The sequence below is a fragment of the Belonocnema kinseyi genome, chromosome 7 (genome assembly GCF_010883055.1).
Source record: "Belonocnema kinseyi isolate 2016_QV_RU_SX_M_011 chromosome 7, B_treatae_v1, whole genome shotgun sequence".
NCBI lineage: Eukaryota > Metazoa > Arthropoda > Insecta > Hymenoptera > Cynipidae > Belonocnema > Belonocnema kinseyi.
This window is the reverse complement of record NC_046663.1, coordinates 43,136,580-43,163,937: the sequence shown is the minus strand read 5'-3', so window position 1 is coordinate 43,163,937 and position 27,358 is coordinate 43,136,580. Positions and strand designations below refer to the sequence as shown.

The window sequence follows — 27,358 nt, the reverse complement described above, 5'->3', positions numbered from 1 at the left end:
TGATATAATGAAGTCCAATGTATTCAAGACGAGTTTCCTTCAATATCCTTTTTTAAGTACCTGTAAAATGACTTACGCCCCTTTCAACCATCATTCTCAAATTGCCTTCGTTTTCAGTGGCACATTATCCAAAAGCCCTTTAGATTATCAACCGTTTACTATCAGCCCCGTGAATCCTGTGCCCTTCGTTTACGATGCTTCACTGTCACCGAGGCCCTCGAAATACGACCGAGTTACTACGTGACTCGAGTACTTTCCATGATCGAAAATGCGTTGCGAATTACAATGATGTCGTGACTCTTACCACAGGATATCCTGAATTTCGTGTTCGAATGGGGTCTTCACACCATAAATGGAGTGTAGTGTTTAGTAGCTTTTAAGCTGCCTTCTATTATGAGAACGTGAGGGATTTGAAAATAATAAATTACATATAATTATTATTTGTTATTATACCATTAAGCCAAATCCCTTTCGGGGTAAGCTTAAATCTCTCGGTTCTAGCCTCCTTATACTGCTGGGAATCAAGAAAAGGAATTCATATGAGAAAAGTGAGAAAGTGACACCAGGTAAAGGGCTTCACAAAGTCACCATGTGAAACTCTCCACGCATACGAATTTACCTTTATTTACGTCTATACATTTTTTCATGCAAGCTCTTGTGTTTCTACGACTCTTTATATCTTGTCGCTTTAGAGTGTCATTCACAGATCCCCACCATTCTTTCCATATTATTACCATAGTAAAAGACTGCTTCGTCAGTAGGCTCTAGAGTCTATTCAAAAACTACTAAAAACTACTTCTCTTTGTATGAGGGGGGGGGGGCGCAGAATATTGCATCACGCATAAAAAGCATAAATGTGAATAATAATTTGTTTAAATGCTTGGAAAATTGTAATTTTATTTTATAAGTGAGGCATCTAAACTCAGTCTTCACACTCTAGTCCTCAATATTCCCATCTTTCCACCTTTTCCAATAACTCCTCTTTTTGTCCGCTGTTTTCATAGAAAGTATTTTTCGTTGAAAATTCCTATGTTTTTTTTTAAAATCGTCCTTTTTGGCAGAAAAGTCACCTATTTGATTGCAAATACAACTATACTTGGTTGAAAGTTGAACTACTTTGTTAAACATTCATTTTATTAATTGAAGATTCATCTCTATTGAAAATTTAACTATTTTATTGAAAATTCGTTTTTGTTGAAAATTAATTTTTGAGACTGAAACTTTGGCAAATCCACTTTTTTGATCAAGAATATTGTTTTCATTTAACCATTGTAACTATTACATTTTTCAATAAGAATTCATTTTTTGTGGTTGAAAATTCAACTAATTGATGGAAAGTTGAACTAGTTTCTGAATAATAACTTTTTGTTTGATACTTGATCTATTTTCTTGAAAATTTGTCTTTTTGTTTGTTCAAAATTAATTTTTTTTAATTAAATATTAAGTAAAACATTACTGGATAACCTTCTTCGTTGAAAATTAATCTTCTCAATTAAAAATTTATCTCACTTGGTTTTTAAATGAAATAACTTTTAATAAATGCATTTTATTATGTAAAGATCCATCTCTTTGATTTAAAATTTAACTGTTTTGCAGAAATTTTCTTTTTTTGTCGTAAAAATTCAACGGTTTTGTTAAAAGCTGAAAATGAATCTGTTCTGGTTTAGAATTCAACTGCTTAGTTACAACTTCATCTTTTGTTGGTTATCTTTAACTGTTTATTATTTAAAATTACAATTTCTCTTTTCGCTCACGTTTTTTGGTTAAATTCAACTGTTTCCATTCAATTTTTTTTTAATTTTGTTGAAACATCAACTGTTATATTTTTCCTTAAGAATTAATCTTTTTTTTTTGAAAATTCAATTATTTCGTTAAACTATTTTCTTAAAAATTAATATTTTTGAGCGAAAAATGAACTATTTTGTTGAAAGATCTTATTGGTTTGAAAACTCATCTCATTTGGTAGAAATTTGTGTTGTTGTTAAAAATGCAACTATTTGTTTAAAAATTAATCTGTATTGGTTGAGGATTCTACTATTACATTTTTCTTTAAGAATTAATTTTGTTTTGTTAATTTCAACTTTTTGATTTGAAATATCAACAATTTATTTTTTGTTGAGGCTTAATTTTTTTCATTCAGGATTGAACTACTTCGATAAACGATCTGTTTTAAAAGTCATCTTTTTGGTCAAAAATTTAATTTTTTTTTTAAATATTTGTTTTTTAGGTTTGAAAGTTCAACTCTCTTATAAAAAATAAACGTGCTCTTCACTTGAAAATTAAAATTTTTGGTTGAAAATGCATTTTTTTTATTGAAGCTAATTTTTTGTTGTTTCAGAATTACATAATTGGCTTAAAAATTCATTTATGTAGATTGAGAATTGAACTATGTGATTAAAAATTCACCTTTTTTTGAAAATGTAATTATTTTGTCGAAAATTTAACTATACTGTTAAAAAGTGATCATGTTATTGGAAAAATGAACTTTGTTAAAAAATCTTATTTTTTTATAGAAAATTCGACTATCTGAATAAAAAATTCGTCTCTTTTATTTGAAAGTTTAACTGTTTGTTTGTAATTGCAACATTTTGTTCTAAAATATATTTGTTTGTTGAAAATTCAACTATTTGATTGCAAAATCATCTTTCGTCTTTTTAACATGAGTTAAAAATTTAATATATTTCGATTTCAAATCTTAAGCGTTTTGTATTCAATTAAATAGGGTATGTACCGTAAAACAGGGTAACTTTGAAAATTTGGGGTAAATTCAGACACTTCTAACAAGAGAAATAGAGTAGTTTTTGACCAAAATAGTGCAATAAAAAGGAAATAAACTCTAATAAATAAATTTAATGTATACTGTCAAACGAGGTAACTTTGGACATGTTAAAGCCTTAACTGGTTCTAGATCCGGGTCTATAAATTCAGGAGTGTTCGAATTTACCCCACATGTCCGAAGTTACCTCGTTTGATAGTATACATTAACTTTATTAGGATTTATTCCCTTATTATTCCGCTGTTTTCGTGAAAAATCATCTTATTTCCCCTGTTTTGAGACAATTTCGGGCTGCGAAGTCTGTTCAATCATGATGTTTGTATGTTCGGTGTTTTATTTTAAGTGTTTATAAAATAAAATCGAAAAAAACGGTTGACTTAAAAGGGGTGTTTTTTCGTATTAGCAAAGTCACCCTGAGGGTTCAGGCTTTGTGTGATGGTTAGTGGTCAAAATTTTTAGAAAACACATAATATTATCTTCTGATACCAAGCAAACTATTTAAAAAAATAAATGAAAAAAATCTCATCATAAATAAGAAAGTGCATCCTTTGTTGATTAAGGTAATAAAATGCGAATATAAAGTATATGATATGAGTCATTAGGACATTTCCCATGAAGGACCTGCAGTTTTTTTAATACTTAATAGGTTAATTGGCTCATAAAAGAGTAAATTAGGTCAACGCGCACGTACTCCATGTGGCGGATTGGTATAGCTGAGTTCCTCTTTTTTTCTAATATAACAACGTTTTCGATATCCTTTGGCCGTTTCCAAGCTCGTATACTATATAACTGCAGCGAATTTAGAATGAAATGAAATTGCACTAAGAAAAAGTGGATTGAGTCGTAAAAATTCCGCGCACTTTGCTAGTTCTCCAACATTTATTTTTGCTAACTTTTAAAGTGTCACGCGCCAATGGGAATTGGCTTTAAAATACCAGTACCAATTCATACGAATATAGAATTCGAAACGAAGCTTTGGAATCACCCATACTTGAAGATAGATAAACTAGAAAAAGCAGACTAGCATTTTTGAAAATTAGAATAAAATAAAGAATAATTTATGAACTAATGAATAATCCGAGATTAAAGAAGAGTTCTTTTGCTCATTTCTAAAATCTGAATACAATATTTGAAAGAGAAAAGGCTAATGGCACCTTTATCCAAATAATTATGGAAGGCAATGCATCTAGCTAATGAGAAAAACGGATAAACTCAATGTTACTCTACGCGTTCGCTGCAATAATCTTGCACTATCTGCTATCATAATTATAACTACCTTAACGGCAATGCCCTTAACATCTGCCATTAAATATTAACCACGAGCTTTTTTCTCTGGATGTAAACTCTGCTAATCAGGAAAGCAGAAAAAGTGAATACTAACAAGGACTATTTACATGTAACGATCGCTCTCTCCAGCAAACTCTATTGTACAGATATTCAGTGATATCAACTTATTTTTTCTCCAGCAATAGTATATAGTTGAATGAGATGTATACTCGTGTAGGAAAAGAAAATAAATACCCAGAATAATGTATTTATGATAAGGGGAAAAGAGTGGAAAGGGAGAATAAAATATTAAAACATGGCACCGAAAAAAATTCCTTGTATCTGTACACAAGGAAGCAACAATTTTGCCTAATTAGGACAAGCCACAACTTAGCGGCTCAAGTTAGAATGACAAGATTCATACTTTGTGAAAACAACAAGGAAAATATGTCGCTTCAACTAACATATTTATCTATTCTGACACGGTTAAATAATTCCAATAATTAGAATTTGCAGAAAAAAAGCATTGTTGACCCAGTGAACTGATGTAAAAATTTTAATAAACCAACGTCATAAACCACGTCGGAAAATTGGGATAGTAAATGACGTAGTGTATGACGTCGTTTTCTATGCACGGTTTCCGTCGCAATTTCCAACGTCGTAACTTAGAAAACATTTGGTGTAGATAGTTTGTTTATTTTTTTTTTTAAACTGCATTGCGATATAGTTCAAGCAAATTTATCAGTATTAATTAGAACAAACCGTGTTAATGAAAGTAGGTTTCGTTTACTAGATATTACAAGGATGTAATAGTTGAATCAACTGTATGCCCATAATTTTTCTAGTAAAAATATTTGTCATTTCAACTAGATTTAGCTTTACTAGAGCTAATTGTTGATGTTGGTGAAGATTTTGTTTTCAGTTATGGGAAATAAGGATAAGAAAATAAATGGAAGAAAGTGAGAGGGAAAAAGGTAGGAAAGATTGTCAAAACTGGGACTGTTTTCTTTTTTTTCGCAGGTAATTACTCGAGACTGGCCTGCGAGATCCAGTTCGTTCGTTCCATGGGATACTACCTGATCCAGATCTACATTCCCTCTGGACTGATCGTGATAATTTCATGGGTGAGCTTTTGGCTAAACCGAAACGCAACCCCCGCTCGGGTAGCCCTCGGAGTAACCACTGTGCTCACCATGACGACCCTTATGTCCTCGACCAATGCGGCCCTTCCCAAAATCTCCTACGTCAAGTCCATCGACGTCTATCTGGGCACCTGTTTCGTCATGGTCTTCGCATCATTACTCGGTATGTATTCCAGACAACTATTCCACGGAAAGGTGGCTCTTCAAAACGCGAAAAACACCGAGACCGGGGTTTTGTATCACAGATTGCCAGGATTATAGTAAATCAATGACGTGTCTAGCTTTCTTCCCAACTTTACCAAGGATCAATTTTTTACACCATCTATCGAGTACCGAAAGTATTTCAAAACATAGTTTCTTTACAAATTAAGAACTATCTAATAGAAACTGTATCAACGATTTAAAGTATTATTATTGATATAAAGGTATATTCTGAAAAACAAATTTTCTTTAACAAACAATTCGATTTAATGACTCAAGATGGGAATTAAATAGTTCCTGTACAGTAAAGTAAAATCATGACTTTTTTCTCTGGGTGACAGCTTTGTTTCTTTCTGAAAGAGATAGTTGAGTGAGAAAGCAACATTACAGAATTCCCTCTCTAATTTCAGTTTCACATCTTTCTTTATCAAACGTTATCGGCTTACAATCCCTTCCTTCTAAAAACCTTATGTCTTTTTCAAAGAGGTCTACTCATTTTCCTTATTACTGCGCTTACTCTATTTTTATGGTCCAAAGAATCCCAAATAAATTCCCTGCAATATAAAACTGTAATTTTTCGATTTGTGCACTCTCTCTTTCTCTTTCAGAGAGAAACAATGATAATGTAACCACAATATTTATCTTTCAACTCTGAAGAAGATTTTTATGCGTCACTCACTTACTATGACACTCAATATGTGATACAAAACATCCTCTCTCATCCCGTGTTTCACACACTCGAAAATTGAAAGAAGCCTTCCGATTTACCTGGGAACTTGTAGATAATTTAATCGAGATTTATAAAAAAAGAAAATGCATTATTCTTTTGCTTGTTTTAATAAAGGCTTATTAAATAACAGAAGATATTAATTGTCAGTTAATAAATTGTAAAATTATATTTCAAAAAATATATCATTAATCAAAGAGGGGAATTTTTCCAAAAAATTGAATTATGTAACACCAATTCCATTTCAAAATCGGCAGAGATGTTCAGAAGTCAGAATGATATGATATTTGGATGTACTATTCTATAGTAAAAAAGGAACACGTGTTTCTCAGTTTACCAACCAAATTCTGGCTTTTTCAAATTATTATTTTTTAATTTAATTTTGTTGAAAAATAACGAAATAGCGGCTACTTTTCTAAGATTCTTAAAAGCGAATTTTCTCAAAAACCCCACTTTTAACATATACCTACACCTATATATTTTTTAAAGCTGTTGCTAAAATCCCTTGATTTTTATATTATTTACGTAAAAAAACCTTCTAATCTCACGAAATACAAAATGTCAATTAAATACAAAATATTTCCAAAACATCGTCCAAGTTTAATTTTTTCTGAAAATTGGAAGGCCTCTAAAAACAATTTACATTTTTCAAAGTTCTTGGGCTCATTTTAAGGGTAAGTCTCATAACATTTTTCTAAGTTGTTGAGATATTGTAAGATTTTTTCCCTAAATTATGCCCTGGGCTAAAATTAAATATGGTTTAGAATTTCTTAAATTCATTTGGTGAGTACAATCAATATAAAAAATATATCTTATCGATTTGTCGATCGTGAAAATAGTTAACATTTTTTAATAATCTTTAGCTCATTTTAAAAATGAGTTTCGACAGTATTTTCGTAAGTCGAAAAGATTTTTTTTAAAAATTTCCCTAGATTGTACCCTACGTTCGAACTTTATACAAAAAAATCGCAAAAATTTGAAAGATGATTGTAGCCACCAAGAGAATTAATAAAATTCAGAACAATATTTTTTTAATATTACTGAAATCCAGTAAAATATGATAAATATTTCTTTTAAAATTGTAAGTATTTGCACATTTTAAAAATTTTTAGACTTTCTTGCTCCAAGTTTAACCTAGGACAGAAGGTAGAGGGGAAAAAATACATATATCCTGATAATTAAAAAAAATATTATGAGACTTACCTTTCGAATGAGACCAGGAACTTTGGAAAATGCTAATTATTTTTAGAGGCATTCCAATTTTCAGAAAACATCGAAATTTGCGGGTTTCCTTGCAATTTTTTGATTAAAATGACATTTTGTCTTCCACTTATACATCTTAGACGCAAAACTTTATTACCCTTCGAAAAATTATGAGAAAAAAGTTCTTGTTAAGTTTGTAGAAATCAAAGGGCATTAGCAACAGCTCAAAAATAGGGTACTTTGTAGACCTAAGAAATTGTAAAAAAAATATCACTTGCTCTTTAGTGATATATCACGTCTTTTCCGAGAAAAAATCAAAACTTATATTTAAAATCCAAATTTTCTTGGCTTCAAAAATAATTAAGACCCCCTAAAGTAGTAGGATGCCATCCTTATATGAAGAGAAGCTATAAACAAATATGGGAAGAAATAAGAAGGTGGGTTTTTTCAGAAAATCTTCTTTATTTTCATTTTCAAATTTTAAAGACGTAAAAATAATATTTTCTGGAAAAGCTAACCTTTTTTGGTTTTTTTTTCAATATTTTCAACAATTTGCTGCTAATGTAAGAAGGATATCTTATCATCTTTTTGCGAGTTAAACAATTTTTGAGGATAGTAAAATTGTTTTTAAATATTATTTTTTCTCACATTTTTTGCAGAAAATTTTAAAATGTGAAACTTAAATTTTTCAAAAATAATTTTTGTCAATATGTGGCAGTATTTTAACAAAGAACGACACTCAGTAGATATGCTGTGCATATTATCATCTATTATTAAAAAAAAAATTAGGTGGTGTTTTTGAGAAAATCCACTTTAAAGAATTTTAGAAAAACAGCCGCTGTCCTTTTTCAAGAATACGCTGATAATCTGCCTATGGTTGTAAAAAATTAAAGACAATTTAGAGGTAAAACTCTAAAATACGTATCCCTTTATTTTCATTCTAGAATGACATCTCCAAATAAGAATCATCCTTAACCAATGAACTAGACTTTTCTTGAAATTTCCCCTTATTCGAAATGGAATAGGACGTAATTTAATATTCGAAAATGCTTTCTTTTTTTTTTAATTAGGACTTGATTTTTTAGAAAGTTTCTTTTCTTTTATGCAAAAATGCTAAAATGTCACTAAGGTCTTTTTGCGGCTTCATCCCCATCTCTCTCCTTCAATTAAACTTTACAAAGTAATTTAAATGTAAATACCTAACTCTGAACGGCAAACTCGAAAGTCAATTTCACATCTACAAGCTCCCATTTTCATTCTAGTATATCAAAGGCGAGGGACACAATTTTGCCAGTGTCAAATGTGACAGATTTGTATAAGGAAGTCCTATCGACAACACACGCTTCAGAAAAATATAAGCACAATACAAGTAGCATAAATTGCCCAATCAAGCCACATGAATATAAAACACTTTATAAAATGCCCAGGAGCTAAAGTAAGAGAGCCAATTGAATAAAAGTTGTAAAGTATCGGCTAGTCGATGAGCTGAAACGGGGAAACGTATCCTCAAAGATGGCTCTCGGAGTTGTTAATTCTAATAGGATTCGCGAGACTACTCTGAAGAATATTGAAAACTTCGGAAAAAGTTCTAAAAGCTCTCGTCTGCCTCAGAGCTGCGCTTGCGATCATTTGAAAACTAATCGAAAGGCATGATGTCTATTTCTGACATCTCGTCTATCAACAGCTACGCCTCCGGCGATTCAGCTTCACTGCAGCAACATTCTCTCAAAAGCACGATTTACGGCAAGTTATAAAAACAAAAGAAAGAATATCAATACCCGATTGTATTCAGTGGATAAAAAGAGTTCATTAAAGTTTCTTTTTCAGAAAAAACTCGATAAAATATAAATAAAGAATTAAACATAAATATGGATGAGTCAAGTATTTCAGGCTCAAATATTTCACTATATAATTAATACGAAACTATCTTGAAAGTTTTTTTTTAATTTTCGAATTTTTAAAATCCTTTTTTTTCTCTCTTGGAAATTAATAACAAAAATAATAATAATGATAATAATAATAATCTTAAAATTCATTCATCACTTTATGCATATTGAAACTCCTAGTTCCGCTCACTCATCGCGTGGTTTTGCCTTTTGAATTATTTTCTGAGACTCAGTTTGACAGTTTAATAGTATACGTCAGGTTCACATCTTATGAAATTCTGTTTCCACTTCAGGGTATTTTAGTTAAATAGAAATTCTTTAGATTTTTTAAATTGTTCTTTAATCTGGAACATTTCCTGTCAATAAATTAAGTAATTTGAACTTCCTGAAAAGTTCTTTTTTATGTATGGAAACATATGCAATTGAATTATTATTTTATTTTTATTTTCAAAATTGAACTATGTGAAAAAATCTTATTAAAAATTTCATTATTTTGTATTATACACATTTATTATGAAATGGTTTTCAATTGCAGATATTCAAAATTGAAGAATTTTTAACTGTGAAATGTAAAAATTAAAGAATTAAATTTTTATAAATGTTGATGAAATTGAAAAAATTGCATACCTTTAAAATATATATCTTATAAAAATTAAATAATGTGCAATTTTATATTTTTAAATTCAAGAATTTTTTATTTCAACTTCTCAAAATTGCACAAATTTGAATATTGTGAATCATTAAAATTGAAGAATGAAATATTTTGAAAATTTACAATTAAAAATTAAATAATTTTTAAATTATAAAATGGTAAATTGTATGAATTGGATGATTGACATTTGAAATTTTTTTAATTTCGAAGATTTAGTTTGACTTTTTATCTTGATCACATACCTTCAAAATATAAACCTTAAACGTTGAATAATTTTCCGAATTTGAAATTTGTCGATTTGCAATTCATCAAAATTGCAGAACTTTGTATTATAATTCTTTAAAATGGAAGAGTTTTTACATTTTAGTTACAAATATAAATTATGCAGGTTGTAAGTTTCACAATTAAAAATTTTGTATTTTTAATCAATTACTTTAGAAATTTTGGAAATTTACAATAAAACATTATGCAACTTTTTTTTACAATTTTAAATTCTGTAATTTTAACGATTTACATTCGTTTGAGAATTCTTATGCATACAACTTTAAAATTAAAAAGTTTACAATCGTAACTCTACAAATTATAGAACATTGAATTGTAAGTATTTACCACTCTTGAAATTTTAAACTTCAGAAATTTAGCATTAAAAACTATACAAGTTTTGATTTTTACAATTAAAAATACTGCAATCTTACTGATTAACATTCAAAATTTCTTCAATTTCGAATCTTTAAAAAACATGAGCTTCTAATTTTCACAATTTTCAATTAAAAATTATTCGATTTTGTCAATGTTTTATTTAATTGAAAAATTATTATAAACAAATTCCCATTGCTAGTATTCTTTCATGAATAGTCTCAATTGTTTATGCAGATTTATGTACGAAGTTCTTGCCAGTAACCTTGTGCTGTCATATTTTTTCCAATTTATAATAACTGTTAATGATTTAACCAATTTCTATAAAAAATGTACAATTTTATCTTCTTTCCACAAATATTCTCATTTTTTAAGGAATCATCAAAAAATTTCTTACCAATGACCAATGTCATATTTCTCAGTTTAACAAAACATATTAATTATTTTTAAAATATTAGTCATTTTTTATCGTTTCTCATTTTTGTTTATAGAAATTGTTTACATGATCAACAGTATAAGAAATTGATTATATTCATGGATGAATGGTAAACATGGCCATTTGTTTATAATAATTGCTTATATATATAAATTATGTGCATTTATTTATAGAAATAGTTAAAACAGGTATTAAACAGTTATTGTTAATTCGAAAAATATAACAGGAAAAAGGCATTTTTTTCGAATCTACATAAATAATTCAGCCTATTCATTTATAATATTTAAAATGGGCATTTAAAGAGGTTCATTCAAAAAAGTGCTTCAAAATCGGTTGAAAATTGAACTTTAGATCAATTTTTGTCAAAGAAAGTGCTTTTTGACTCCACTAAAAATTATTACTTTTGGTGTTGTCTCTTGAATTTTGGAAAATCAAACAAAAATATATATTAAGTATCTCTTAAGCTTGTTTTTGCAAAAAAGCATATTCAATCGCGCGCTAAGAAATCTTTTTTTGGAAATGTTTTCGAGTGTTTCAAATCTTGTGAGAGATTCTCTTAATATCAATTTTAAAATAATAAAATCATCTTAAATGTTTCGAAATCTTTTTCAATTTTCTCTTAAAATTAATTTTTCAAAGTAAAAATCATTTGAAATTTGTCTCAAAGTTTTCAGATTTTTTTTATCCTATTGATCATATATTTTAATTTCGAAAATTTTAACCTACCGTCTGCTATCACGAATAATGGTTATTCTAAATGCCTTACTGCCTTGATAAAATTCATTATTAAATGTTTTAAACTAATACATGGAAGAACATCAGTTATTTAATATATTTTCGAAGAAAGAAAAGTCCTTCTTTTCGTTACACGATATTTTGAAGGAATGGAAAATTAAATTATCCTAAAAATTAACGAGAAGTTGATTAAGGTTATTTCGAACATCAAAAAATAAACAAAGGTGATATCTTTGAATTAAAGAAGTGTAGTGCTGTTTTGCGATTAAAGAATTACTTAAAAATGTGAATTAAATACTATTTTAGTTTGAAGTGTGAGTTCTGTTAGTTACAATTATTTCCTATAACGAGAAAGTAGAAAAAAAGACTAGACTTCCATGTTTGAACTTTTTGGTATTTTTGAACTTTTCGAAGTTCTACATAACCTCTTCCAAGCAGCTTTTTAGATAATTTAATTAATGAATAATTCAAAACAGAACATAACCAAATAATATTAATAATTCCAAATATTATAAACATAAAATAAAAAATGATGCTAAATAATACTTCGTTTTGAAAATTAATTAATTATGATTTTTATAATGACAGTGATGCTTTTTGCATACCTAGTTTTCGCGATAAGAGAATAAAAATGAATCTTTTCTTAACAGACAGTGCTTGTGAAATAATCTGAATAGGCCATTAAAATTAGAAAAATTTAATAAGCGCTCATAGCGCCTTATTTTTTATAGTTTTGTAGAAACTTGTAATAGTAATAATAATGATTTTAATAAAATTGAAACACGTGAAGCTATAATATTAAAGTTAATTGGTAGTGTCAGCGTTAAAAAGAAAATTGTATCTAACACAGTATAAGAATGACAACTCTCATGTCGTTAAATTGAAATGGATGAGACAAACCAAATGTGCTTAACTTTGAAAGTAAATGTGAAAAGCGGCAATGCCATTTCATTACGCCTACAGTCCTACGTGCATTGCAAAATGCTCACTGGTACTTGCTTACTTTTACTCCGCCTTTCAAGCTGCGCTTTTTCTACATTCAAATTTTAAATGTCGAAAGGGAGTAATAACGCTTCCAGTTTCTTTGATATTTACTTCAGTTTAAAATGGGAAATAGTTTTACATTGAACAAACGTAAATTAGAAACTAGAGCATTCATATGAAAAGCTTCAAACGTCAGTTTGATTCACTTTAGTACAGATATACAACCATCGAGTCATTTTTATTAATTTTAAAATTCTACTTTTCCTATTCGCTTTCAATAATATTTAAAATCGAAATAAATACAAAAACGAAATCTCGGATGCTCCTAACTCGTTTGGAAAATACTTCAGATTTTATTTGCGTTTAGATGTTTATGTGCATATGTACATATGTAGAATCAAATATATTGAACAAATACAAAGAGATTTTCTGCAATCAACTGGAAAAATGGCATGCTGAAATATTAGAGATACTTTTAATCGATTTTAAGCCTATGGCTCCAAATAGGTTTATCAAAACTTTTAGATAAATTCATGGATAATATCCAAGCATTAAACTTTTCCATAAAGCACCCATGTACAATAAACATATTATCTGGAACGTGAATCTCATAGGTATTTTAGATTAGGTTATCGGTAAAAAGAATCTTTAACCACGCAAAACACAGTAAAGGTCTCTAGTTCTCCGGTATCAGAATTTCCTAAATCCTCCCATGGGAAGTACAAAACTGACCTGTCAGCTCAATAACAAGAATACACTTGTGGCTTTACTTCTCCCAAGAATGACCTTTCTAATTGTTTTCAAGCTTTTAAAAAATGCAATCAATTCTACTCAGAACATGATCAGAACCTTCCGTTGTTCACAAAGCAGAAATATTTCAAATGCAAAAAATTAAACTTTAAATTAAATGGAATGACAAAGGGAATCTTTTGCCTTCGGATTTTATTTTGTATTCATATTCCCCCTCAGTAATATGCCATTACCAAACATGCAATATTAGCGTGGTCCAAATTTATACTGTAAAGATGCGTCTTTTGATTTGTGGTAATCGATGCCACTCCAATTTATTATTTTTCGGGAAAAATAAATACCTTGTTTGTTTTCAACTCAGCCAATATTAACCCGTGCTCAATACAAAACATACAAAAAATATAACAAAATTTAAAAAATGGATTGGAAAAACTTCCTTTTTTACATGCTTTGATTAAAAATAGTATAAAATTTACTCAAACAAATACTACGATGCATAAAAAGTAAAAAATTGAAAACAATTTATTAGAAAAATTCATTTTCTCGGACTTTTGGAATTTTTAATTTTCTACCCTAAAACAAAGAATTTTAAAACAGGGTAGCCGAGGGACTGAGAAATTACATTCACAATACAAAACAAAAACAGCTTTAAAAACTCCGGGTTAGATCAGGTGGAAACATTCCGAGTTTGTAAGCGGATTTTTCGGGTTCGATTCCTGCGACCGGCATTTTTTGCCAATTTCATTTTTTATTCCAATTTTTGTTAACGCATTCAATTGAAAGCTTATATTTTGGTTATTATTATTTTCAAATGAGATCTAAATAAGAGTAATTATTAATACAATATTCATATTTTGAAACTAGAGTATTAAGAGATGTTTTTAAATAAAAAATTGCATAAGGAATCAGAATTTTTCAAGGATGTCACGACTCTGACTTATCCTTATAATATAATCATATAATCATTTCCCCTACTTCCCCTCATTAACCCTTGATTCCGCCATTTATCATCCCTTTCTTTCCCCTTACTTTTCCTGATTCTCCACTTATTCCCCTCATTTCCTCTACTTTCCCCTCCTAATTTTCCCTACGTCCCCTTCTCACCCCTCTACTCACTTAACGTAGTCCCCTTTCATTTCCTCTCTTTTCACTTCTTCCTTTCACTCACTTTCCCTACTTCCCACTCTCTCATTTCTCCTCATTTACCCGCTTCTCATTTCTTCGCTTTTCCTACTTACCATCCACTCACTTTCCATACTTCACATCCACTCAATGACCCTACTTTCCCTCTTCTCAATTTTCTTACCTTCCTGTCTCCTTATTTCCCTTAACTTGCTCTACTTCAAACCCACTTAGTTCCTCTATATACCCTCTACTTACTTCCCATCTCCTCGTTTCTCCACACTTGCCCGCTTCTCACTTTTCCTCACTTTCCCTACTTACAGTCCACTCAGTTTTCCTGCTTACAGTCATCTCAGTTTCCTTACTTCACCACCACTCACTAACCCGAACCACCACTCATTGACCCTACTTTCGGTTCATAATTTTCCTTCCCTTCCCCTCTTCTCATTTCCTTTCACTTTCCCTATTTCCCATTCACTCACTTTCCCTACTTCACCTCCACTCAATGACTCTACTTTCCCTCAACTCATTTCCCTTCACTTTCCCTACTTATCATCCATTTACTTTCCCTACTTCAGCTCCATTTAATGACCCTAATTTCCCTCTTCTCATTTCCCTTACCTACCTCTCCCCTTATTTCCCTTAACTTTCTTCACTTCACACCCACTCACTTTCCCTACTTCACCTCTCCTTATGTACCCTCTCCTTATTTCCTCTCCCCTCCACTTCCCTTATTTTCCATCACTTTCCCTATTATCTATCCACTCACCTTTCTTATTACACATCCAGACACTTTTCCAACTTCACCACAACTCACTGACCCTACTTTCCCTTTCCTCATTTTCCACAACTTTCCCTACTTCCATCCACTCACTTTCCCCACTTCACATCTACTCACTGACCCTATTTTCCCTCTCCTTATTTTTACTGCCTACCCCTCCCCTCACTTCCCCTCACCATCGCTATTACTATTCCACTCACTTTCCCTTCTTCCTCTTTCATCATTTCTCCTAACTTTCTGTCCTTGGTTTCTGCCGGGGGCTATAAATTTTTAAAACTTATAGGAAAATACTATTAAATGGCTGTTTGAAAGCTTGAGCTCCATTATAGAAAATTAATCCGTGTAATTAAAAACCTCACGATTTGTATTTATGCGTACATGGAAATGTTGATAGTCACTCTATAGTAAAATTGTGACAGCCACACACCGTTAGGGCTCAATTGTTCGAGGATGCATCTGCCTCCAGAGCAATATTTACCACTTGACCTCCTTTGCAAGTAAAGAGCAATATCAAACCTCTTTCCTCTTCCGACTCTAAACGAACACCGCCTTAGAGAACAAGTCCTATTTATTTACTATCTTCTCATGATTTAAAGAGACGCCGAGCCAAATTCTCTGAGCACTCCAACGAGCACTATATGGCAATATATTTTTTTTTTCATATTCTTTCCGCCTCTCTCTTTCCCTCAAGATTTCATCAAATTTTCATTCCCTCCAAATGGAACAGATGGAGCGTCACTAAACAATGGAGCAATAACCTGAAGCAGTGCAATTATTTATAAAAAAAAGAATGGGCAACTTTGAAGAGAAAGTAAAAGAAAATTATTTATAAAATGCCACAAAATTCACAATGAAACCCAAAATTATCTAAAACCAGGGGAAATTGTGTGTTTATTCACGAAAATAGGGCAATGAATTGTTTTAAATCCAATTGGTTAGTGATCAAAGAGCTTTCAATCGGAAGTTCAATTTTCAAGCAAAACAGACCAATTTTCAACAAAATTGTTTAATTTTTATCAAAATAGTTGAAGTTTCAGCATACAAAGATAAACTTTTAGTCGATTGGTCGAGTTATATAAATAAAAAAGGTTAGAATACAACAACAAAAGAATGAATTTTTAACAAAGCAGATCAACTTTCAAGCAAGTAGTTGGCAAAAGGAATAGCTGATATTTGTACAAAACAAAATATTTTGATTTTTAATCAAATGCGATTGAATTTAACCAAAAGCACAATTTTTTAAGTGAATAGTGGAATCCTCAAACAAAACAGATTAATTTTCGACTAAGAAGTTGCATTCACAACCAAATAATTGATTTTTTTTAACAAACTGTTAAAATTTGAAGCTTAAAAGAATTTTCTAATCGTAAGTATAAATTTTTAATAAGAAAGTTTATTTTTAATTAAAAAGTTGAATTTTCTACCAAAATAGATGAAATCCCAAATAAAAAAATAAATATTCCATAAGAAAGATAAATTTTTCGCCCCAAAATATGAATTTACAGCACAAAAGTTTATTTTTAATCAAAACCGACGAATTTTTAACAAAATAATTGAATCCTCCATGAAAAAAAAACTATTTTTAGTCGGAAATTTGATTTTTCAATTAAATTATTGTGTTTTCTACCAAAACTGTTAAAACTTTAATCCAGGAAGACGAATTCTTTACGAAATACTTGAGTTTTCTACGCGAAAATATGAATTTTCAACAAATAGTTCGTTTTTGACCGAAGAGTTGGATTTTTACATCAAAAATATTAATTTTCTACAAAAGAGTTCAATTTTCTGACTAAAAATATAAATTTTCAACAAAAATGTTCATTTCCATTCAAGAACGACGAACTCTCAACAAAATATTTGAATCCTTAAACAAACCAGATTAATTTTTAGTTAAAAAATGGCATTTCTAACCGAAAAATATGCATTTTTTCACTAAAAATATAATAATTGATATTTCGACCAAAAAATATAAAAAACAAAAAATACTTCGATACTATTTATATAGGCGATACATTTTCAACGAAAAATATAAGAAACGATATTTCAACAAACAAACAAACTATTTTGATTTAAAAACAGTTAAATTGGAACAAAAAGAGTAAGATGAATTTTCAATAAAATAATTGAGTTTTGAAGATAAAGATTTCCGTCTTTTAGAAAACTGTTGACTTTGGTACTCGAAAATATGAATTTTCCACCAAGTAGTTGACGGTTCAAGCGTATAAGACGAATTTTTTAGAGGACAGTTAAATTTTCAACAAATTAATTAAGTTTTCAACAGAGTTGTTGAATTTGCCAGACACAATTTTTTAGAGGATACTTACATTTTTTAATAAAAAAATTAAATTTTTAACAAAACAGTTAAATACAAAACATAAATTTTCAATCAAAAGGGATCAATTTTTTACGAAAAATGGTGACTTTTTAACAAAACAGTTGGACCAAATAGTAGAATTCGCAATCAAAAGAGATAAATTCTTAGCAAAATAATATACTCATAAATTATTCAATTATAAATACTTCACTTTCATAGAAAATATGGAAAAAAGTTGAATCCTTTTTAAGAAAAAGGGACAAAGGAGGAAGGGGGAAAGTCTGTGAAGTCTAAATGAACCTGAGCTTTCTTAAACGACTTAAAAATTTGCTGAACATGTGGACCATTCGTTTTGGACCACTTTATATCGTGCATTTAAATATGAATTTATAATTAATAGTCATAAGCTATTCACGCAGAAAAAAACTGGAAAGAAATCTTTAGCCGGATTTCGGGGTAAAGATTACCTGCGACAGAAATTACCTATGGGCTCTTAGAAAAAATTCTTGAATAACCAAAATAACTGTTTTCTTAAATATACATAAAAATTTAGTTGAATCAATACACTCAACAAAATATTTGATTGGCCCAACAAAATGCTTTGTTTGAGTCAACCGAATACTACATCTACCAAAAGGCTTGGTTTAAACTTTCAAAAAAGTTAGTTTTGTCGAGCAAACATTTTGATGTCATTTTATGAACCATATGCTATGGTTGAACGAACCAGGTCAGATCGACTGCTACATGCAATATGGAATCAAGTTCTGGGAAGTCCATATAAAGAATCTAGTCAGGGTTATTCCGTATGAAAATGCAATATAGAAGTAGAGCGTCCTTCGATCAATAAAATATTAACAAATTTTAAACGATCGTAAATGTTGTAGAAAATTTCATAAAATTCTAATACATTGTTTATAGAATGAGTTTGATTGAGAATGAGTTTTTAACTAAATTGTTGAATTGCAAACGAAATGAAAATTTTTAAACTAAAAATATAATCGTTGGAATCAAGCAACTGCAAAAAAAGAAGTAGGAATAGAAATACGCCTGTTGGGTAGCTATGACAGCGCCACCAATTTGGAACTATTAAGATGAAATTTGAATTTGAATTCAATTTTATAAAGAAACCTTATAGTAAATAACTAGTTTTAGACCTCAGTATAATATTTCTGATTAAAATGAATTGATCTTTATTGGTCTTTTTCATTAACATTCCTCTAATAACTTTGAGATACCCAATAATTCGCGTGTCAGATGGCGCTGCTATCAAGTTAAAAGTGATACCCTACAGGCGTATACAAGCCAAATAAATTACTAACAAGATTATTATATCAGGGTAGTCGCGAAACATAGTTTTCAAAATTCCTTAATTTTCCCCTCTCAAATTTTTCGTTTTCTTTTAACATTAATATTCAAATATCATAATAATAAGATATTACACTTTAAGTTATAACTATTTTTATTGATGTACTTTCTATGAAAGATATTTACGACCGAAAGCGGTCTTGATCATTTGGACCCCGCGTATCATTTAATTAGAAATTCCTTAACTTTTGCAACCGTTCTCTCAAAATCCTTGACTTTTCCCTGACTCGTCTTTACTAATTACATTCCCTGACTTTTCACTGATTTCCACGTTTTTCCTGATAATGTTGAAAACAGCCGTGACGATTTTAAAGAACTCGTGAGGTTTATTTTGGGCATGGCGGCTCTATACAATGTTATGACACACCCAATTCAGGTGGTGGATTAACTTTCACCTGATTCTTATAATTTTAAATGTCAGTAAACACGTCGGTTATAAAAGAAATAATTTTTCAAAAATATCTGAAGAAGGTAAAGGTGTCCTTTGATATATGTTGTCATAACCGGGTCAACGATTTCACGGCCGAGTGTTAGCCCCATAAATAGCATCATCCCTTCTTTACAAGTCTACCCTTACGCCCCTTCAACCCCAACTATCGTAATATAATAACGGCAATATGACCAGTTTAACATGCTTACCGCAACAATATTTTGATTTCGTAATCGCTCTTCACCTACATTCTAAAAAACATTTCCGCACTTATCCTATGGGTCATTTTCACATAAATGAAGTTTTTATTTAAGATCGAAATTAAATATACCTTCTTATGAATAATTTTATGCTTCCAAATCAGATCATGAAAAAATTCAAAATTAAATTTCCCGACTCCCTCTTTTGCAGCTCATTAGAGACGTATACATAACAAAGGAAAAGATAACAAACATTTTTCGAGACTAATTTAGATATACCCATTAGGGATTATTTATAAAAAACTATATATGAAATATATATAATGTTTTAAGTAAAAGAACCTTATGTTAATTAGAATTTTTCTTTCGATAATTAAATAAACTTCATTCATATTTTTAAACGATCCTACAATTATATCAATTGCATGTACCTAATTTCAATTAATTTCGTCGAAACACATCATTTTCGAAAAAGGATCTATATAAATAAATATTAAGAACTGAAAATTTTTAAATGTTACCTCTCAGCATATAAATGTACATAATATAATTTAACATTTTTTTCCATAATATCACGGCGCAAATTAAGTTCTAATTAAAAGTAACAATCAAAATCTTAAATTAAGAAAGTATTATTTTAATATATATCAAAATATGAAGAATTGAAAGCTTTTCCAATAATTAAAAAATAAAACTGGAAAGAAAATTTTAAAAATAGTCTACTTTTTTCCCTTAGTTCTTAAATGTCGTTAAAAGGACAATAAAACCGCCTTAAATGTAAATTTCAGACTGTAGTTTTTAAATATACAAAAAAAACAATGAATCAAAAAATTGTTATTTTGTTTCTGACCTCATGCGGTTTTTAAACAGAACTATAAAATTAATGTTAATACTAAACTTTTTTACTTCGTAGAAACTATTATCTACAATAATATAAAAGAAGCAAGGATAATATTTGTGATATTCGATGAAAATTAATATCTGAACTTCTGAATTATGTTGTAATATTTTTAGACAATATATAGACAATCAACCCTTTGCATTTTTTTCTAAAAATACCAATATCCGACGAAAAAGATCAATGTAACCTAAACTTATTTAAAACTGCAATTTCAATTTTTGAAGTAAAAGTCAAATGATTTTTGTTTGAAATAACAAATTTTAGGTGAAATAGACTGACATATCCTATTATTATTCAAGTATTGTAAATATTATTTGAATTCTAATGGTTTTTTTATTAACAATAATAATTTTATACGAAAAACTCTAAGATAAAGTAACAAAAAAATGTTACAAATTGTAAATCTTCTTTTAAATCTAATGCTTTTTGTTTAAGGAGATAAATCAAACTTATGTTTTTATTTAGAACTCATGAATATTTAACTGAGACTACATTGGGTGATTAAATATTTGCCAATAGCTACCTATTATCTAAAAAAATCGACTTTTTCACATTTTTCTTATGGACTGAAATAATTATTAATTGAATTCACATTTAAAATTATACAAACATTGCATTTTCAACACTTGTTTTTAATACAAAGTTCGCTTTCTCCTTGAGCTTTCGATAGTTCAAAATGGTATTTTCATTTTTCAACTGTTTTTAACAATTTAACTTTGAGGAATTGAATTTTTTTTAATTATTCAGATAACATTTTTCTATCAATATCGATTTTTTTTAAATTCTTAACTGCCGAAAATTCAATTTTTAATATTATTAATTTTATAGTTTAATTTTAGAGTTAAAGTTAAAGTTTAGAAAATTAAAATTGTTAACAAATTATGAATTTTTTTTGAAACCTTCTGATTTTTCATTAAAAATGTCAATTTCCAACCAAAAACGCTAACAGAATCCCAAATTATTGAAGGTCGTAAATTTTATTATTTAAAAAAAATATTAGGTTTAAATCTGATGATTTTTGTTAAAGAATTCTAGCTTAACCTACAATTGCACTACAAAATTATATCTTTAAAATCTATTTTTTAATCAACAATAACGATTCCCGACGTAAAGCAGTAACATAATCCAAAAATTTTTAAAGATTTTAAATCTTGTGATAATGTTAATATTTTTGTTTAAAAATACCCATTTTTAATGTAAAATGCCAGTATTACCCAAAATTATTCGAAAATTATGAACCTTTAAAGTTGAATGAGTTTTACTTTACATTTTTAGTGTTTTTATCTTTAAGCTATAATAATTTATTACTATTAATACCCACTTCCGTTGCAAAGTGCTAAGATAACCTAAAATTGGTAAAAGTGCAAATCTTGATAATTTTTTGGGTTGAAATTGCTAAATCGCGGTAAAATAACTAAAACATCTTAAGGTTTTACTAATTTTAAATTCTCGAAACTTTATGATTTTATATTTAAATTATTTTTTGAAGATACCGAGCGAAAAGCATTAGCATAAACCATGTATAATATGTTCAATAATTTATTAAATAATTTGGAAGTTTTCATTTCAGTGCAGGTTTCCTAAGATTTTTCTGATCTAAAAGGGATGATTATTAAATTAAATTTTCAAAAATTTCAGTTTAAAGATATAAAACCATTACTTCAAGTAATAAGAAGCCAATCAGGTTTTCAAGAACCAGGATTGCGAGAGTTTAGGGATATTTCGTTATACCACTTTTTTTAAATAGATCACACTATTTCAACGGATATCAAGAATTTCAATTAATGGAAATATTTCTGAAAATACCCAAGAGTAATCAAAACTTGATTATAGTCATGAAAATTTTTTTAATTTGAAGTTAATGCATCTGCATCATATATATGCGTATAAAAACTTGTAACAGTCGTGTCCCATAAAGCTTTCAGAAAATATTTCTTTTAATTTAATTCGAATTGGTAATTGTTTTCACATGACACGCGTTTTAAAACGTCCAACAAAATTTTCCAAGAGAAAAAAGTTTATTAATTTTATAACTCGCTTACTGGAACACACTGAAAGGTAAGAAAATGTATTCGTAATTTTTTTAAACAGTAGTGCCCTTCTAGTATCTTTTCTATTTACCTTTAATCTCTAGAATTTGATTTTTTTTAACCATACGTATTTTTCCTATTTTCTACCCGTAATGGGCATCAATATCCCCTATAAGCCGTTTAAAATATATAAATGATAAGTATTATATTAAATACGGTTGAATCTCAGTATTGTCCAGGAACATAGGTGTCCAACTTTTTTCATAGTCAAATAAACATTAAAATCAATATAAAGATATTTATTAACCCATGTATTTACTTTTTTAAAGATTATTAAAAAAAAACATAATAAATAAGGTTTGTGTAATTGTTTAATTAGTTGAATATGCATTCATTCTCATTCAATGTTAGGGGTTGTCATGTTGCGTTAGGCAAAAATACATTAAACTTCAAAAAAATTGTTGAAATAGAATAAATGTTTATGTTTATTCTATTATTAGTTGACAGAAAAATCGTTGGATATTATATGACCCCACTATCATTATCATACATCTAAAAGGATCCAGTAATCAGTAAGTTTTTCGAAAAAATTCAAATTATACCTCTGTGAAGAACTTGAATAACGTGAAAATGACTCATATATCCACAACACAGGGTCTATTTCCGGAATACTAAATTTTAAAAAAATATTATATTGTAAATTGAAAAGGTTGGTCCATTTTATAAAGTGGACACAAATTATTTTTTATAATCTAATCGCGCAATGGCCGAAAAGGCTCCTTTAGTCATAAAAATAGACTTGTCAAAGTAAACATTTCATTGATAGGATAATTGGTTATACCAATTTAAATTATTGTCACGATACGGGGAATGGTTAAACTATGATACGACATCTGGTAGCAAGATTCAGAATTAGAAAAAGTAGGTACGATTTTAAAGATGAATTTTAATTTGTGTATAAAATTATTTTTACGATTTTTTTGTGAAGTTTGAACTATTTATTACGAACCTAAAATAAGTTTTAATCGAAAACAAAGTGTTTCATATGGAATTTACATCTCATACAATGCAAAAACATATTTTACGACAGAAATGGTTTTCTAAAACAAAAACAACTATTGTACTATTAATTGTGGTTTTTAACAGATTATAAACTGAAATTAACTTATTTCAAAGCAAAAATGAACCCAAAGTGAATTTCTATTAATTTATACATAAACTATTTACGATCTAAAAAAACTTACCTAAAAGTTAGGTTAGAATTCGTATTTTAATTTCAATCGTCTATTATTCATATTCGTTGCATAATGGCTATGAAATTTGTCGCTACATAAATCAAATAAAGTTCATTGAAGCTTTCAATGCAATGAAATTAAATGCAATGCTTAAAATGCAATTTTAAGGCGTAAGTGACTGATTTTCAATTGTTTAAATAATTGATAAATATCTTAAACAAAAAATGGTACTCTTAAAATTCGTTAATTGTGGCATTAATTGCATACAAAAAAATAACTTTTGGGATTGAAAGGTAAAAAATTGTCCAAAAAAAATTAATTTTTTTTTTAAATTGCTAAATATCTATGAGAAAAAATATAACTCTCAACATCTGGTAATTATGTCATTAATTTTAAAAAATAACTTTTCACGCCTTGCAGTGAAAACAAATTTTTACAAAAAATTAAAATGTTCAAATAATTATGAATTGTCCTTTAACAAATATATTACTCGTAGCCTTCGTTAATTGTGTTATTAATTCGAGAAAAAATAACTTTTTACAATTTTAAGGATAAAAACTTGTTTAAACAAACATATATTGTTTATATATTTACAAAAAATCTGGGCACAATAAATGAGTGTTAGAAGGGTCGAGATTAAAAGCTGTGCAGGGAAAATTATTCCCTTAAAATTCCTTAAAGGGTGATAACAAGTTTATAACAAGTACGTCTTTTTTTCATTTTTTCAAAAACAGAGCTTTTCACATTTTAACCCCAATTTTTATTTTAAAACAGACAATTCTACGTAAATATAATTTGTATTAAAACTTGCCAATAAATTTGCATGAAATAAATTCCCCAACAAATGTAGACAGCTGTGGTAATTAAAACAATCCAGAATCATTTATTTTTGTCCGTCAAAAATATGATATAGAATTTTGAAATATAAAGTTGTGTACGGACGACTAACCCGTTTTACGATACATATTTTATGTATTTTCTCTCACTTGATTTATGTGTAGAATTTTGCCTCTAACAATTTAAGATTAAATGGTGCTTCCACATTCACAGAGCATCAACCCTCCAGCCACAACTTCAATCACTATAATTGACCGATTTTTCTCCCCAATACGGCCACCCCTACAACAACAGCCGATAGCTGTAGATTAGTGGCAACATGTGTACGAGAAATCATGTTTTAGGTATTTCCCAGCCATTTGGAAGCTAAAATCAAGATATGCGTAATCTAAAACTAACACAAAAAAATTATTCACACCCAAAAACTATCTCCAGATATACTAGTATAAGGGGCCGTCCATAAACTGCGTTACTATATATTTACTATATATTGTATATTTATATATTTTTTGTGTATGTTATGTATTTACTATATATTTAAAACTTGAAAATCTTTCTTCTATTCTCTTCTTTTTTCCTTCTTTTTAATAAATTCTTCTGTTTTAAAGAAACTTCCTCTTGGTCTTGTTGTTTGTCGCTTAAATGCCAACTAAATTAAAGGAACTAAATTCATCTTTTTTTTTTTAAAGTCTACTTTCGTGGTTGAAAATAGACTTTGTCCTTGAGAATTCAGATTTTCCTGGTGGAGAGTTTAACTGTTTTCGAAAAAACTAGAGTTTTAACTTAAAATTTAAACTATTTTGTAGAAAATGCAACTGTTTTTGATTCAATTTGAATCCTTTTTGGTTGAAAATTCGAACATTTAGTTGGTAAATAATTTTTTTAGACTAAAAATTCAACTATTCGGTTCAAAATGGAATATTTAGTTAAAATCTGAATTATTTCACTAAAAATATAACATTTTTATCAAAAATTCGCCTATTGCGCTTGAAACTTTGAGTACTAGGTTTAAAATTCGTTTCTTTTTTGTTAGAAAAATAATTTTCTTTAACTGAAGACTGAACGATTCCATTTCTGATAAAAAATTGATCTTTTGTGTTAAAAACTCATCTTTCTCATTAAAAATTCAACTATTTGATTGAATTTATTATTTTGGTGTCACATTGTTGACTAGATTCTTATAGATGATTGTAATTTATGCTCGTTTTGTTTCCCTGTATATGGACTTAAAACAATATTTTTTTAATATTGATTCAAGAAATTGTAGAAAGAGAAATCTAAAGTCAATTATAATTATTTAGTTGAATTTTGAAATTGATTAAGAATTTATTTAACTGAAAATATGTTTATACCATTTTTGGTTGAAAATAGATATTTTCAATTAAAAATTGATCTTCTCTAGTTAAATATTATATTATTTGGTCGAAAATTCATGTATTTTCTGAAAATTTTTCGTTTTATCGAATTGAACTCTTTTTCATTTTGAATTTATAACTTTATCAATTGAAATGTCGACTATTACATATTTTGTTAAGAATTCACATTTTTGGGTTAAAAATTAAATTGTTTTGTAGAATATTCGTCTTTTTTTATTAAAAATTAATCTATTTTCGTAAAAAATTCTCCTTTTTTGGTAAAAAGTTAATTTTCTTAGTTCAAAATTAATCCTTTTGATTACAAATGGAACTTTTTTGGTACAAAATTTAACTATTTGGTTAGAAATTAAACTATTTATTTGAAAATTAGGCTACTTATCAAAAAATTAACTTTTTTGTTGAATATTCATGTTTTTGGGTTAAAAGTTCAATTGTTTTGTAGAATGGACGTTTTTTTATTCAAAAATTGATTTATACTTCTCAAAAATTCATCTTTTGTAGAAAGAATGTAACTAATCGTTTGCAAATTCTTTTATTTTCTTGAAATTTCATCTTTTTGGTAAGAAGTTAATTTTTCTTGGTTAAAAATTAATTTTTTGAGTTGAAAATTCAACTATTTTAGTAGAAAATTTAACTATTTGGTTAGAAATTAAACTATTTACTTCAAAATTTATCTTCTAAATAGAAAACTAACTTTTTTGTTAAAAATTCATATTTTCGGGTTAAATATTCAACTGCCTCAAAGAAAATTCATGTATTTTGTTGAAAATTCGTCTTTTTGGTTTGAAAATTAATCTTCTTTCATGAAAATTTAGTAAAAAATCATCTATTGTCGTACAAATTGGGTCTTTTTTCAGTAAAAAAAATAACTGGTTGAAGATTCTTCTATTTTGTGGAAACTTCGGCATTTTTGGTAGAAAAATTACCTTCTCGAGTAAAAATGCTTCGAATTGAGTTCGACTTGATTATGTCTTGAGTTCGTCTCCAAGACATTGATGTCTGGCTGTGTCTCAAAACTAAATCGAAACACAGGCCTTCGTCTCACTTTTATGGCCACGATAGGTAAAACGGTGTTTATTTGTCTCAAGACGAGCCTTGTCTTGGTTGAGATGGTCGAACCTTTTTCGGCTCATAAATGAGATTAAAATTGATGAATGAAAAATGTATAATTATTACATTAGTTATTTTTAATTAAGAAATTCATAATCTGTGGGTTTGAAAGTGTATAAAACTTAAAAATGTTCTTCGAACAAACAAAAGTTTTAACTTTCTAGACGGATCTCCTAAGTTGTTAGAAATACGTAAAAACAAACAACACTTTCGGCATCATCGTCAAACAAGTATAATGCAAATGAAAATCCGTCAATAAGTTG

At 28.6% G+C, this 27,358-nt stretch overlaps 1 protein-coding gene across 1 annotated transcript in view; it reads left to right on the top strand.

Annotated features, from left to right (window-relative positions):
• Nucleotides 1-27,358, top strand: part of LOC117176284 (gamma-aminobutyric acid receptor subunit beta) — a 325,198-nt gene that overhangs the window by 283,698 nt on the left and 14,142 nt on the right. The window contains exon 7 of the mRNA XM_033366468.1: nt 5,063-5,347. Coding sequence (XP_033222359.1) covers nt 5,063-5,347 — 285 coding nt within the window. The remainder of the gene's footprint in view (nt 1-5,062; nt 5,348-27,358) is intronic.